The sequence below is a fragment of the Rhipicephalus sanguineus genome, chromosome 8 (genome assembly GCF_013339695.2).
Source record: "Rhipicephalus sanguineus isolate Rsan-2018 chromosome 8, BIME_Rsan_1.4, whole genome shotgun sequence".
In the NCBI taxonomy this organism is placed as follows: Eukaryota; Metazoa; Arthropoda; class Arachnida; order Ixodida; family Ixodidae; genus Rhipicephalus; species Rhipicephalus sanguineus.
Genome location: NC_051183.1, coordinates 63,599,929 through 63,615,370, shown reverse-complemented (window position 1 = coordinate 63,615,370; position 15,442 = coordinate 63,599,929). Strand labels below are relative to the sequence as shown.

At 45.4% G+C, this 15,442-nt stretch overlaps 1 protein-coding gene across 1 annotated transcript; it reads right to left on the bottom strand.

The window, feature by feature from the left end:
* Positions 1–1,624: 1,624 nt before the first annotated feature.
* Positions 1,625–3,490, bottom strand: LOC119403276 (solute carrier family 22 member 7). The gene has a single exon (XM_037670222.1). It carries the CDS (start codon positions 3,488–3,490, stop codon positions 1,625–1,627), a length of 1,866 nt encoding a protein of 621 aa, XP_037526150.1.
* Between the last annotated feature and the right edge of the window lie 11,952 nt (positions 3,491–15,442).

Genomic DNA, 15,442 nt, shown 5'->3' with positions numbered 1-15,442 from the left:
TAATTCTTCATCGTCATCAACCGTCGCATCAACATGTACACAGAATGCCTTACAGATGGTACCTTGCTTCTCCGCAGAATGACGAACAATGTCGTGGTGGTTGCTTCCAACTTGACAAAAAGTCAGTTTCGCCGCAAGGGCGAAGCAATGAATGCGATAGCATTCATTGCTTTCACGGCAGTTGCAGCGCGTCCATCACTACCCGGCAGCTACTAGACAGTTTTAATTTCACGTGCGTAGGGACTTCTCATACGCAAACGTGAAAAGTACACGTACGTTACGTGCACGACATCTGAAACACTTTTAGCTACACGTACGCGACACGCAGTGAAAGCTACCACGTAGCTCCATCTGCTGAGAATCATGAACACTGCGGTAGCTTGTTCGAGCGCCCGCGCGAGCAGACAGCGCAAGGGCAAGGTTCTCCCTGCGCAAGAAGCGAGAGAGCTGGCCGACGCCTTTAAGTGCGCCCGTCGCGCTCCTAACGCCATCTCGCTGGTAATGAAGAAACGCTTATAAGCGCCTCCGTCTCGGAGGACTGCAAACGGTAAAGGGTGTGTATATAACGCTCGCCGTTAGCTACATGAGGGATGAACGCTTCATGGAGTAGTGCTTAGCGCACCGCGCTGGGAATTCAGAGGTCGCTGGTTCGCTTCCGCGCTTCGGAAGCATTTTTCTGATTTATTTTTCTTTAGGAATTGATGTATATATACATACTTATACATATACGCAGCATGACGACGGCGACGGCAAAAATCAGCCGAGACTGTCCATATAATTGCTATCGCAATAAAATTATTATTTCTGGCGTAGTGGGTACGTTGCTAGTGTACTTGCTAGTGTAGCCACAAGAGAGTTTTTAACGGGCTCTGGAAATGCCGCTGTTGCAGCTTGCGCTGTAACTGTGTTCCGCTTTCCGCGCAGGCCGGGAGTTTCTCTGATTTACACAAAATCACGAACCTCTACCTTCTCCACTCCTCCTTTCTATGTTCCTCATTGTCATATATCATTTCAAATTACAGTGGCACTTAACATTTTTGCCCGCGGACAACGGATTTCTCAGTGCAGATGTGGTCGGTAGTGACACTTGCCCAATTTCTGCAGCACGTACGCCTTAGGAGCTTTCGCACACATAGAACGGATGAATACTGGTCTCGCCTAGCCATATACACCTTCCCTGTAGTTTTTCCACGCCAACCCACCACCCATCTCCTCTCATAAACAGGCAGCCCCCCTCTCCTCTCCCCAATAGAAATTGCAGATAAACCCCCGGCACTGTTGTGCAATTCTTTGCTCGACTATTCCTGGACAATCTGTGATAACAGATAAAAAATAACGATGATACCTGGAGTTATGGTTTTCTGTCGCCTCTACAAAGTGTACTGCATGCTCCAGGTAAAGACGCCAAGAACAAATTCCCTTCGGTCTTGGGCAAAGGAACCTTTAAAACCGAAGCTCCAACTTAAACGAGTCTTCATGCTACGGACATTTTTTTTTATTATAGGCGTAGTGTGAGAAACCATTCAAAAAACGCAAATGGAGGTCATACGAAACATCATAACAAAGTCTTAGTCGCAATACAAAACAAAGCACATCCGGTGTTTGCACTGAGCTTCAGTTGAATTCACTCGGGCGCTTGTCCGGTATTAGACCGAGGACACGCCTTAGAGCTTCCAGAGCTGCTGCGGCCAGTGCTCTTTGGTCTCTTCCTCTTGGATGACCGGGTGCTTTCGATGCTTGGCACTCGGGACGTTTGGCGCAGAGTTTTATCCTCCAGCGTCCGCTTCATGTGGACCATGCACATTCTGTTGGAGTCTGTAAGGCCCCGGGCCACGATTTTGGCTTCCTCAACCACAGTTGTTTTCGGCAGATCACGGATCATGAGTAGGGACGCGAAAGGAAACAGCGCCGTCATGGCGAAGACCACGTATTCGTGTCCGGCAGGCTGCAGAACGAGGATCGAAACGGCGCACATGGCTGCGACGCCACAGCAAGCGAACGTCCAGCAGCCTAGGCCAGCTCGAAGTGCCGATGGGAAAAGCTCCATGACGTACGTCAAACAGTGGATGAAGAATACGTTCGAGACGCCCTTAGAAAGCACCAGCAAGGCCTTGGTGAGCTTGGACAACGTGGCGGCGGCCGCGATGCTCAGTGCACACTGTATGCAGCCGACGAGCACGAAGCAGACGCTTAGTACAGTGACGAGGGTGACGCCGGTGATGAGGTAGTGCATCAATACGTACGCCAGCAGCGTTATGACGACCGTGAAGGCCGGGATCCAAAACTCCTTGTACTGAACCACGGACATGGCGACGACGTTGAACACAAATGATATTGAAAAACCTAGGACGAACAGGACCAGCGCTCGACACCTCAAGGAACCAGCGTCGAGCAAGTCGTCTCTGTAGACGCTTTCACAACCCGCATTGTTCTTGAGGTGTTCCTTGAGCTTCTGCACGAGACACGCCGTTGCTGGAAGCGGAAAGTTGTTGATGGTGGCCGCCCGCATCATAACCGCCTCGGCTGCGTCCAACCTTCCTTTAGCTACAAGCCATCGGGGAGACTCTGGCGCGAAGCACAGCGCGGGAAGGATCAGAGCTGCCGGGGCGAGGTAGATGACCTGCTTCAGATGCCAGTCGATAACGACTGGATTGATAACGACGGTCCATACCTCGGACAAAGCCACGCCTATGACGGCCAGGAGGAGGACCTGCTGCGGCCTGTGAGCGTGCGTCATCGACTCGAAGGGGATTATGTAGGTGAAAACTCCGTTAACGGCCACGCTGCATCCGGCTAGGAAACGAGCCATAGCGTAATACCTGTATCCCGCTGCCACGAAAGTGGATATCGTGCACGTAAGCATTGCAACGGCCGATCCCAGCAGCAATGTTCTCCTAGAAATATAGTCGGCGAAGGCTCCGACCAGGACGAGAGCAACAACGCTGCCGAAGCTCTGCAAGGCCACGGGGACAACCCGCATCAGCCGGCGGTCACATACCATGTTCCAAGTGCTCACTGCGCTGCTCTCAGCAGTGCGAACGTCGTAGTCCCACGCTTCGCAAGGAGCGTCGCGCGTGCTGTTGATGTCCTGCACTTGGTCAGGGAAGCATCGGTTGTACCATGATTCCTCCGAGAGTGTTACAGCACCGATGCCCTGGCGGTCTACCAGTGTGTCATGTTTAGCGAGCGGCTTGCAGCGTTCGTAGACGCGGCAGCGGCTGAAACTTCCGTCGGTCTCCATCGGTATGGCGATATGCTTCCATTCGGTGGCAGAGATGTTGAAGCCATCGGGCGGCTTGCACCAGTGGTCGACGTCGCCGGTGATGAGGGACACCACAAGTGCTTGGCAGTGAGCGTTGAATGTTCCCAGGAGAATCAGGAATAGCATCCGCTTCTGGAAAGGGCCATGGCCAAAGCATTCCTCGCAGTCGAAGGACTCGCTTGTACGCAAGTCGAGACGGGAAAGCCGAGTGAGAAACAAAAGATCCATCACCCAGATCTCAGGTGCTGCTCGTCGGGTTCGACGCGCCAAAATATTTCAGACGAGAGCCGACGTATGCTGACTGGCAGAAGTGAACGCTTCTTCTTCTTTGTAGGCAGCGCACGCTCGCCACCTTCGCCTGGTCGCGAGCCCTAAATGTGCTCATTATTTTCTTCCACCAGAGAGCACCTCTGTGATGACTATGGATTAAAGTTTGTCATTTTGCATAGGTGAAGCATTGCAATTTTGTTATAAGCTAGTCGAGGGCCTCTTGCAAAGCTTGTTCTTGACAGCTGATTTCAGCGTGCATTGACCAAAGCATGATGTCATCTGCATACATGATGTATTTTGCGTGGTGTATTACCACCAGCTTCCATGCCAGTTCGAAGAGGGCCACGTTAAAAAGAACTGGTGCGAGCCCAGATCTCTGTGGGACACCTGTATTGGAAACAAATGGTTTGAGAAACTAGTGTGCACCAAATGTGCGCAGGAGCGGAATAAGGCATTCCCACTCGAAGTCTTTGAAAAGAGGCATTGCACTGTCCGCCATAAGGAATGCCTTATCCCGCTCCTGCGTACAATTCGTGCACCCTAGTTTCTCAAACCAAATTGAGAGGCTGCTGGCCGCAGGATTTCCGCGACAGTTGCTTGTGTCATTGGCTGAGGCGCTGCTGACGGAGGTACAGGGGCGTCGTACTCGGGAGGAACGAGAGCCGAACCGCAATGTGGCAGTGGTCCTCTACGTACACGGTGTTTCACATCGGGTCAAGAAGGCGGCTGGACGTGCCGGTGTCCGTGTGGTGTTTTCAGCACCTTTCCTGCTGGGCGGCATGTGTCGCCGTGTGAACGAAAGGGAAGGCAGCAGAGCGAGCTGTTCGAAGAGGCACGCCAAGCCATTCACCGAGTGTGCGACATGCGTCGTGTGTGAGATTCCGTGCTTGTGCGGCAGTGTGTACGTGAAACAGACTGGGAGGTGCATCAATGATACACTCTAAATATTTTCACGCGTAGTAAGCGTGAAACGCGCCCCTCCCCTATTGAAAATCCCAGCATTGCCCACCATAAAATTTATGATGGAAATGGTGGAAATTCTGGTGGGTATGATGGACAACGTGGTGTACATGGTGGGAGTAATGGTGGACATCGTGGGACCCTTGGTGGGCGTGCTGGGAAAGTTGGTGGTTTGGTGGACACTCGGTGGGCATAATGGGTGGGTGGTGGAGACACAAAGTTGGTGGGTGGTGGAACAATTGGTGGGTGTGCTGGGTGGATGCAGGGATGCTTCGTGTTTGGTGGGAGACCCGGTGGGCAAAGTGGGTGGGTGGTGGCATACGTGGAGATGTGCCGGGTGGATACTGGGTGCAATAGATGTGATAATAGAAACATGAGGAGCCTGTGTCAATGGACACGTATGTTGCTGATTATGGATGCTTCGTGATCAGCTGCATTTATGATGCATAGAAGTACTCATCCGAGAAAACTACCGAATTGTTATGATACAACTTTGAACTCTAGGGCATTGTGCATCAACTGTCAACGCGCATCTATAGGTGTTTCCTTCCAGGGGCGTAGCCAGGGGGGGTGGGGGTTAAACCCCCCTCCCCCCCGAAATTTTTCAATATTGCATGTGTATATACAAACGCACGCACGAACATATATAAAGTATGGTTGAACCCCCTCCCCCCCCCTCGAAAAAAATTTCTGGCTACGCCCCTGTTTCCTTGCATTGAAACTGGAAGTGAGAAGAGTTCACTTCTGAACCAACGAGCGAGAGGCAAGCGCTGCACATGACATTTAACTGACGAAAGCCCTAACTAATTGGAGAAAGCATAAGCGACGAAGTGCAACACTTCTAAAATTACATTTTGCGTCGCCTACATGCTTGGCCTAATTTCGCATAGACACGATGTCCGTTGTCAAAGATTGTTGTACGCGACGGTTACAAGCAACTCGATCGACCGCTAGCGTATTGGTTCGTATTGTTAGCTCGGCGGTGCACTTACACGAGTACATATTTATTACTTGCTCGGCTCCTTACCGTGTTTCAAGAACACACTTTATCCTCAGCAGCCCCCTTTAGACAACTTTACGAAAAGGAAGCCTCCGTAAGGTAGCTTTCGAAGTACCTAAGGCTTACGCTATCCAGCATGGCGATATGTGTGTATTTGCGTACAATGCACGACATCCGCAACAATAAAAAGAAAAAAGAAAGCTTCGAAGCAATGTGCGAGCAATCACACGTGTCGTATTTCATCGAGGTTATCTATCACGCGTGGAAAGGCGATGAAGCTGGCACGATAGCCACAATTTGAACAAACATCAGGAGCCTCAGTATCGGCAAAATGCTGCTGTCTTCGCTCCTCGAAAGTAGCAAGATGCGAAAACGGAGCTCACCTGTCGTAAACGCTTCTTCCGTGTGGTCAGCCTTTCGATTTCTTTGGAATAATCCCAACTAGTCCGCTGGTAGTCCTCGGTGCGTAAATCTAACGGCAAAAGTGCTAACACCGACCGAAGTAAATAAACACAAGTAAGGAAATGAGAAAACCTTACCCATTTATTAGAATAAAGCTGAATTAGGACACATTCAGAAGGAGGTAATATTCACCACACAGGCACATCGTTCACGCGCATTCACTTCGGTTCGCACAGACCGTCCGTTTCTCTACCGCTGTCACTGTCGGCCGCGAGAACGGCCAGACCACGGCCACACAACACGTCTCTTCCTCCACATAACCACAAACAACAACAACACGGGGACATTACGTGAATTCAGCCTTGAGACGTCCCCCTTTCCCGTGAGGATGCAAGCCGAATGGAGGGAAACAGGCGGGAGCCCGGGCTCAACGAGGGGACCGCACACAACGCCCTTCACTTTGTTATAGCTTACGAATGCAAACGTAAGTACCGTGCAACCACCAGCACAAACACGTGCATTGAACGTACACAAATGAAACGACGGGAAATTTAGCAAACACGTTATTGTGACGGCTAGTGTTTAGCCGAAAAGAAAGTTTAGCCAACAAAAGTCAGCGAGTCGGCAACGCTAGCAACGCGCAAAATGCCCGTCTGACACTAGCGGTATTTGCTTTCAGTAGCTTAAATGCACACTTGATTTAACCTTTTGTTGTAGGATTAAGTTATACGCGCATGAATGGATGATTTCAATCTTAAAAACGTGCATAGCTTCGCTCCCATAACAGTCACTAATACGGATAAGGGCGTCTTTCGTTAGGTGCCCTTAAAATGTCCTAAGGTGGGTCTTTGAAAGGTCGCTTTACCTTTTCTTTCACTTTACCTGAAGTTCTCCTTACGAAAGGCCGCCTTTAGGCGTAAGGAAAGAAATGTTTGTGATTACGAGTGGGAGCTGCAAGTATAACCACTAGCAGCTCGCGATTGACGACTATGAAGTCTAAGCAACAGTTCGAAATAAGGCAACAATTTCGCGCAGTCGTGCGTTCACATTATTCCAATATTAAGATTTCCCACGGCGCATATGTCATCAAAAAGTTATGTTGGAGTAACGTGTGCCCTTCGCGCGACGGGCACGTGACGGCACTGGTGAAACAGTGAGAGCGCCCAAGGCGCAACGCGAAGCGGCAGACATATGCTGTTTTACCCATGCATTTACAGCGGACACAATTCTTCATAACTTACTTCTGGCAGCTGTGCCACAATTTCCTAATGCATGTTGCACGAACGATGTGATTTCGTGCATTAAGAAACGGCACAAAAATACATCGCACAGCACATTTGCACTGCGTACTACGTGCACCCGTGGGCACGGAGATGAAAACGTTTCCGTGTATTTTGAACCACGTATACAACACGCGAAAAATGCAATCACGGTTAGTTATCTTTTGTATTGTGTTTCCGCGTGATGGATATGCTGTGTCAACGCCCCGCTATAGCCCCGCTATAGCCCCGCGATGAAGCAAAACGCATTGAGCTGTACCAAGCGAGAAGCAATGAACCAAATGGTTCAGAGCAGACTCGCTTTTGTATTAATAAATGAAGTTAAGGCTGAAGGTAAACATTCATTAAGCTGCGGATGTAAATACATGACAAAATGTTCGTGAATGCATGATGTGCATTTTCACATCGCAGTCAAAGACTGACCTCCCCTGAACAACTTCACTAACTATTCCGCTAGATCTGCATAAATTGCTGTAAATTTCAATGACAGATTGATGAGACAAATATATAAGATCGCGCATTTCCTTCTTGCAGCGTTAGCACTCGCGTTTGAGCTATTTGTAGCAACGTACACACGATTTTTCTGTTCATATGTCGATACCGAAACTGAAACTGAGGTGGTGGTGGCGTGGTGGCGCTTGTGTCGCCAACATCGCCCTGTCGCTTTTTTTTTTTCTTTCCAAACATGGCGGCGTCCTGCATTTCGTGTGTGCGTCGTAGTGTCGAGTTTTGTTCATGCGGTCGACCTTTACTGCGTTACCTCGCATTGTGTGTTGTGTGTTGCGGTTACTGACGTAAGCGCAAGTTCTTCACTGAGTATGATCCGCGGCACCGTGCAAATAGTCACCAGATGCCGGCCGTGCGACTCCGTTCTCTGCGACTCCTTTGTTCGGTGTGATCGAGGGACGTGATTCTTAGCTTTGGAGACCCTCTTTACACCGTGCCCTCTTCAAACGTTTCCACACATCAGTGAGTAGCAGCACCGCAATCTTTACTCGACGGCACGCTCCGTGGGCCTAGAAAATGCCTTGACGTTCGAGCACTTCGGGAGCTATACCGGCGGACAGCCGGATGCGGGTAGCTTGGCCGTTCCTTGCTCTGCGCATCGCTTGAAAACCGGCGGTCATCCTGCAGTGCACGCTGCCAGCGTGCTTTCTTGCCAGAGGTGAGTGATTTGAATGTTACGCTTCGTACGTTGTCAGTCGTTCTTATTGTAGTATGCGTTGTCGCTGAAGGAAATCGCATAACTTGTTGGTACCACATATCGTTGTTGTGTGCATGGTGCTTGCGCACGACGTTTGTCCAAGAGCGTAGTCAGTAGTTATATAAAGTTTTGGTAATTAGCTCGTGCGCACGCACTGCGCCATGTTAAAATTTGCTGAAAGGAGACATTTTTCTCAGACACACCATCGTCATGTGTTTTATGCGTGCAGTTTACACTTGGTCAACTTACTTGGGGTAAAGCAAAGAAATCGAAGCTTGATTTATTTCTTTCTTTTGAACGAACTCTAAAGGAATGATCTCCAGCCACCGTGTTGAGCCATGAGCCGTGTATCAGTACAGTGGGAGAAAGAAAGTGTATGTAGGGATATTTTCTTTAGGCGTGCATTTTGTGCGTCCTTAAGTAACGTGACCGTCAAAAGCGTTTAGGTTAGCACTCTTGGACATTGTTTGTCGTCTTTTAAGCAATAGCTAAGGTGGATTTGGTAAAGCAATTTTGCAGCATGACACTGTATTTAGTTTAGTCAGTTTGACCCATTTTTATGCGTGTTGACCTAATTTGGTAAGGGCGTACTCTCATCTGAATTTGCTATTGCTTTCGGCACTGTATGTGCGTTCGTGCATTGCAGTTACCTGTGACAGTGGTATTACGTGCAAAATTCGTGAGCACGGGGTGTTGCTGGCACCCCGTGTTCATGCATTTTTCATCTCTTCCAGCTCCCATCTTACCCTCAACTTCTGCCTTTATTGGATTGGTATTACTTGTTTCCTAACTTCTGCAGCTGTATAGCTTGTGGTAAGCACTCATCACTGTGTTTATGTGCTAGTGCGTTTATGTAAAACCATTCATACGCTATTCGCGCTCTACTGGTGGAGCGATAGGTGGACTGCAGTTTTCCATGACGCTGGTAAGTATCATAAAGCACCACTTAAACAGTGCTGTAATCGTACCCACGAACTAGAGCTCAGGCTCTGTTACGGCACCATAAATCTTATTTGCTAAAGTATGCTAAATTGCGTAAAGTATGCTATAAATGTGGTTGCACATTGTGTATGTTGCTAAGGGCACAAACAAGCCACCCTGCATCTAAGGTAGATAATATGGCACTCACATGGCTTGTTTCGTTGAACGTGCAACGTGGCATAGACCAGGAATGAAGCGCCGTGTCATCCAATTCTTCCCTCACCTATGCCGCGCTACACATTCAGCTGAATATGATAACGTAGCAACTCGCCCAACTTCCTGTGTTAATCCACTGACATGGCACAGTGAAACACTGGCATGCGGAGCTTTGTTGGATGTAAAAAGACATGTAGACCACAGAAATTCTGCAAAAACTCGGCAATTTTCATCAAGCCAAAGTGTATTTCTCATAAATTATGTTGAAGGCAGCAAAGCACATGCTGTTGACATTCATTCAGTAGAATTCATGGGAAAGTGTATTGAGCAATAATCACATGTACGATGAGGCTTTAAAAATTTCAGGTAACATTTATTCACATTTTCTTAGATGGGTAATTGTGGAATGCCCATTATAGCATGTGGCTGACAAGGATGTGTGTTATTAGTGAAATATATTGACCTCCCTCATGTTATTTTCTGTCTAACACATAAGCTAATCAGTGCATAATGTGTTAGTTCCATGATGAACGAAGTTAAAAATATCCCTGTATTTGTCAGTCCCACTTATTATTCAGTGTATGGTTTGCGTGAGACCATGCCTGCTTGGCATAACCTCTGAGTTGACTGGTAACAGCCTTATTACACAACTTTCTCTCAAAGCCTGTCCTACCAGATTTCTTTGGCAACAAACCAGACCAAATTCTTGGCAATGCTTTAACAAAGAAATTGTTGCAGCCACCTCCCCTGCTGGTGATGACCATATGCAGCCAATGCTGATGTGAACCCGAGGGATTAACAATGCAGGTAGGTCACAGCTCTGCTGTAAACAATTTTGACATTATTGTCACAGATCAAACTTGCGATTTATGTGTGACTACTCACATGTGGTGAGGTTCAATAAGTTTCATCTGCTACGCGCGAACATAGGAGCATGTAGGAGTGCTAATGTGGAGTAGGAATCTTCTATAATACATAGGACTATGTGCCACACATCAACATCAAATTTAAAATGCATTTAGATCTGAAGCAGCTCAATACTAAAGTGTGTCGTTTCATTTCTAGGTCTAGTTTAATCTATAACAACAACAACCTATATCAGGCACCAAAACAGCCAAATTTGTCAAGTCTAGAAACCGGTTACATTGTTGTGTTGCTGTTCCGTGTATTCCTGTGTATCAAGGATTATTCCTGTTTCCATTTGCATGTTCAGTAATGGCACCGCCCGTAATTCCTGCACTGATTCAAGGAAATAGGGCCACATTCAGAAATTTGGCTTTCATGTATACAACCTTGTACAGCAAAGAGATTTGTGTGTTATTGCTAGAGGGTCATAATGAAGATAGCACAGAATACCACACACAAATACACACCATGCAGGGGCTAGCCAGAAAATTTGTTAATAGTAGCGGCCTTGCTATACTTCATGTTTTTTTGTGCATGTGTTCGTATGTGTGTGTGCGTTTATATGAACATGCAGCATTTCAAAATTTTGAGGGAGCTTGAAATCCCTCCTCCAGTTATGACAATCACGCCATGACTTGTGATGTTTTGTGCAATATTTCGTTCTTTTTTGCTGTTTTCATTTCAACATGTGTGAATGTTCCTGGAGCACCTTTTTGAAGCTTCCTACATATTCAAAGTTAGATGGTGTTCTCATGGCGCTCTCTTTTTTATAATGCTACAGCACTTTTGGGCAATACAAGAAGCACAATTACACACACTATTGACCCTTGTAACATTTTCCTTCTCATTGTGAACCAAGTAGGCCTGCAATCAATCATTGCTTTTGTTGTTGCATTGAACGTTACACATGGCTCTGAACATTCTCTCCTAGAGTTGAATTTTCGGTGGTACTTTGGCGACACCTCATGCCAGCGAGAGATACCCGTGGCATAAATGCATTTGTTGCAGATAGGCACACAAAAGCAATGCTTCTGAGGCGTACAGTGCCTATCCATACTTGTACACACATCTTCAAAGCCATATGATTTTGGTCACAAATGCCACGTGGAACACGACAAAGAGATTCCTCCTATTGTGATCTCCCTGGTACCAGTGAGTGGCACCATGGTGAATGTTACCATACTATGAAACTCTTTAGCGTCGAATTCGATCAGGATGGAGATACCCTGTTAGAATCTATACCAGCCAGGCTAAACTTTTTTTAATGCATTGAGGGACACGTGCAAGGGATGCGGATTTGTTGAGTTTGACATCCCAGAAATTAACAGTAGCACATTTGTTCTTATAAAATGGTATTTTCGGTGGCCTCGAACCAAGCATTGGTGAGAAAACACATTCCACAAATACACAGCAGCAATGCACAGCAGGGTGATTCCACGAGAGATCAAACATGCCTGTCCGGTCGATATTTTTGTTTTGCCTGGGTTTTTTGTGTTATGTGGGCACACTCAAAGTGCAGTGAACCGAAAATTTTATTTCCAAGAAACGCTCCCAGCGTGGCAAAAAATACTTGAAGGTGGCGGTGCGGGCCTCTTGTTTTTGCTCACGGCAATGTTTCGGATTTCACGGCAGAATTTAACGCGAACTATGAATGACGTGTTGAAATTTTTTTTCCTGGTTTTAAAATGCAATACTGTGAATTATATCCATGCATTTTTTATGCCGTTCTCAAAAGGAAGAAAATGTGAAAAAATGGCAAACATGGTCGAAATAAAAAAAAGTGTGCTAAGCTTGAGGCACCTTGGCGCCTTTCCTATTTCAAACAGAAATTTCAAAACAGTGTAAATATAGAAAAGAACCTTTGCAACATTTATACGGAAGATCATTTCCTACGGGCAATGCAAAAAAAGAAAAAAATAGTTAAAGAAGCGAGTTTTTTCAAAATATAAAAAATCCGGTCTGAATTTTGACGGCAATTTTTTATTGAAGAGCGCTTTCTGTCAATGAACACACGGTTTTAATATCATATGACCTCATTTGCTTTGTTCACGAGATATAACCGGTCCAAAATGACCCTTGCTGTGTGTGGTCACTTTAGTGCGACTGATGTTTATCAGCTTGCATAGTGCGTAAATCTCAGTTTTAATTATTCTGATGCAGCAAAACCATGCTCTGGTGGCTGTTCGTCAAGAAAAATATGTTCTCAGATTTATTGGTGCCTAGCGTATGCGAAAGTGGGCTGCTGCCGCCCTCTAGAAGGTGAATAGGACTCTTTGTGGAACAATTTGGAGTCAATAACTATCAATTCTTAAGTAGTGTCAAAACAATCCAACAATTTCAGCTTTATGAGAATGCACATTCAGGCACTGCAGGAATGACCATTCTTTTAAGATATGGTGTCATTTTTATAGGCTAAGCGATGAGTCACTCACACACATTGCCTTGTGCCATATGTGCATCACTACAATTTTCTTCTTGTGTTGTATTTTTTAGAAATCTGCTAAAAGGAGAGGGCAAGCAACTTGTTACGATGAGCAACAGCTATAACCTTCTTTTACACTCTTTTTATGAAACTCGCTCTGTTATTGAAATGTTGCATTATTTGAATAGCTACTCAGCCAGACATGATGAATGCACATTAGCTTGTGTGCTTATTAGTGTCCGGTTTCTTCAAAAATATATAAAAAAAACAAAGATGTATATTTCTACAGAAAAGGCCGTCAATAGGTGCATCACATATACTTCATTTGCCCATCAACACAACATGTCTTTTGCGACTCACTTCTGCGGATCTGTGTGGAGGAAGCGTAATAATGAAAGACAGTTTTCTCGTTCAAAAAAAGTTATGTTTGTCTAGATAATTGTGCCTTGCATTTTCTTTTCGCTCATATTTGTAACCACATTTGCATGCTTGAAATGCACAACTCAATCAGTAGTGTGCTTGATTGTGTTGACCCCACTGGTTTCTTGTGTCTGCGTTTCATGCCTACCTTCATTTCAAGATGACACATTACCACTTTTTCAGCTTTCTGTCATTCTAAATATCTTTTCAGCTTTGAATAGTTAACATGATCCGTATTGCCGTACGAACTGCAGAAATGATGCGAGCACATGTGGTAGCTTTGAACTGCATATGAAAGCCCAGATTTCTGTGTCATCATTGCATGGCACTTATATTCAATAATTCTAGCCGCACATCAGCCCTCGTCAAAAAGAGCACAGGACAAATCTACCTATATACCTTCTAATTGCAAAATAATCCAGATCTCGAGTTCGTTTATAGTTCACAGTCAATCTATTCGAATGAATGGCACGGTTGACATGACCTCGGAACTTATACATTTGTGTGACATTTGTGTGAAGACATCATCCAGCCATCACGTCACTGTAGATCCACAGTAAACAGGCAAAAATTCAGCAAATGCACCTGTAAGATCTGAAAGGTGTTCTGAAAAACACAGTAATGCCGAGGCTTTTTGTAAGAAATTCTGTATACATATCACTGATATTAAATGAAAGGGTGGCAGGATTGCATTGTCACACAAAGTATGGCATATGTATGGTTCTAATGTTGTGTAAACTTGGTGATGTTTAGAATGGTCGACAAAGTATACTTTCCGTTGATCACTTAATACACTAGACAAGAACGAAGAGAGACCAAAGCAACACCGGCAAAATTTCAATGATGAATCACTACCACCTTGCCCAACTGTCATTCTGATGGTGCCCTGATTAGAATCTTTAGGTCAGTAGATGATTACCTTTTCTTTATTGAGTGCTGATGGTTCGAGGCTGCGGCAAATGCGCTCACTTTCTACGAAAAAAGTGATGCTAGTTTGAATGTCACGTCTGCTGTTCTGAGCAATGAATGCATTCAAATTGGGTACCCTAGCATATAGGTCAGTGGCTGCTACACATGGACATAAGCAGTCTGTTAGGCCAATTATATACTTCAATTTGACCCATTCAGTGCTGGTGACAAATGGCATCAATGTTTGTTCCCTAAGACCTGTGTTGAATATTGAACAAATATGCTGTGTCCATTTTGCATATCTGCCATTTCTCAGACTGATTTTGTCACATTTTTCTCTAGTTGCCATTATTTTTATTGCACTCAGCGAGTAATGCTGCTATTGTTTGGACGAAGAGGATGAAAAGCAATAGGCGAGCCCAGTTTTCGTTTAACACTACCATATGAAAAAAACTAGTAATGGATTCAAAGAAAGCATGGGGAAAAACAATTTAAACCTTTTTTAATTGCGCTTTATGGCCATTTGATTTCATTCTTATGCTGCAGCATTCACAGCCATACAGTTAAACAGGACACTTATGATTAATGAAATTTGTAGATATGGCCTGCCAGAGTAATCTATTTACTTAAGTATAAGTACTCTGTAGTATCGCATTGTGTTTGAGCACAGGAATAGAAAATATGAACAAAAAATATAAACATTAAGACCATTCACCTTACTAGGATGACGTGGTTAGCTGTGCCTGTCCTCCACAAAGTTTTCTATAAACTTTCATGCCTTCCCATAGTGCCAAAAAAGGAAAGTTCTGCACGCAGCACATTCACGGCACACTAACGCAACATGCTCACACCATCGTGGACATGAAGGGCGTTAGCATACATTGTACATCTTTTCTGTGCTGTTTTCACTTAGATTTGCGAACTCAAGTGCCAGTGCACTTGTATTGGCACAAACAATCTGTAGTGAATTGCATCTGATGCCAGCATATGTGTATGTGTATTTGTGTATGTGTATTTTTAAGTCTATTACAGAAATGAAAAAGAAGTTATTTCGAGGAGTGTCTCCCCTAAAGGACACTAAAGTGAAACCTTAGATCAGTTTAGACAAATAAATTATTCTTTAAGATCTGTAATGTCATTCATTTTACCTTCATAGGTAATTAGTAGAAGAGGAAATGAAGGCCAGTGTTTAAACTTGTTGAATTTCATGCTAAAACTGATCACATACATTCAATGACGTTGCAAATATCACGTCTTTTATCGTATATTT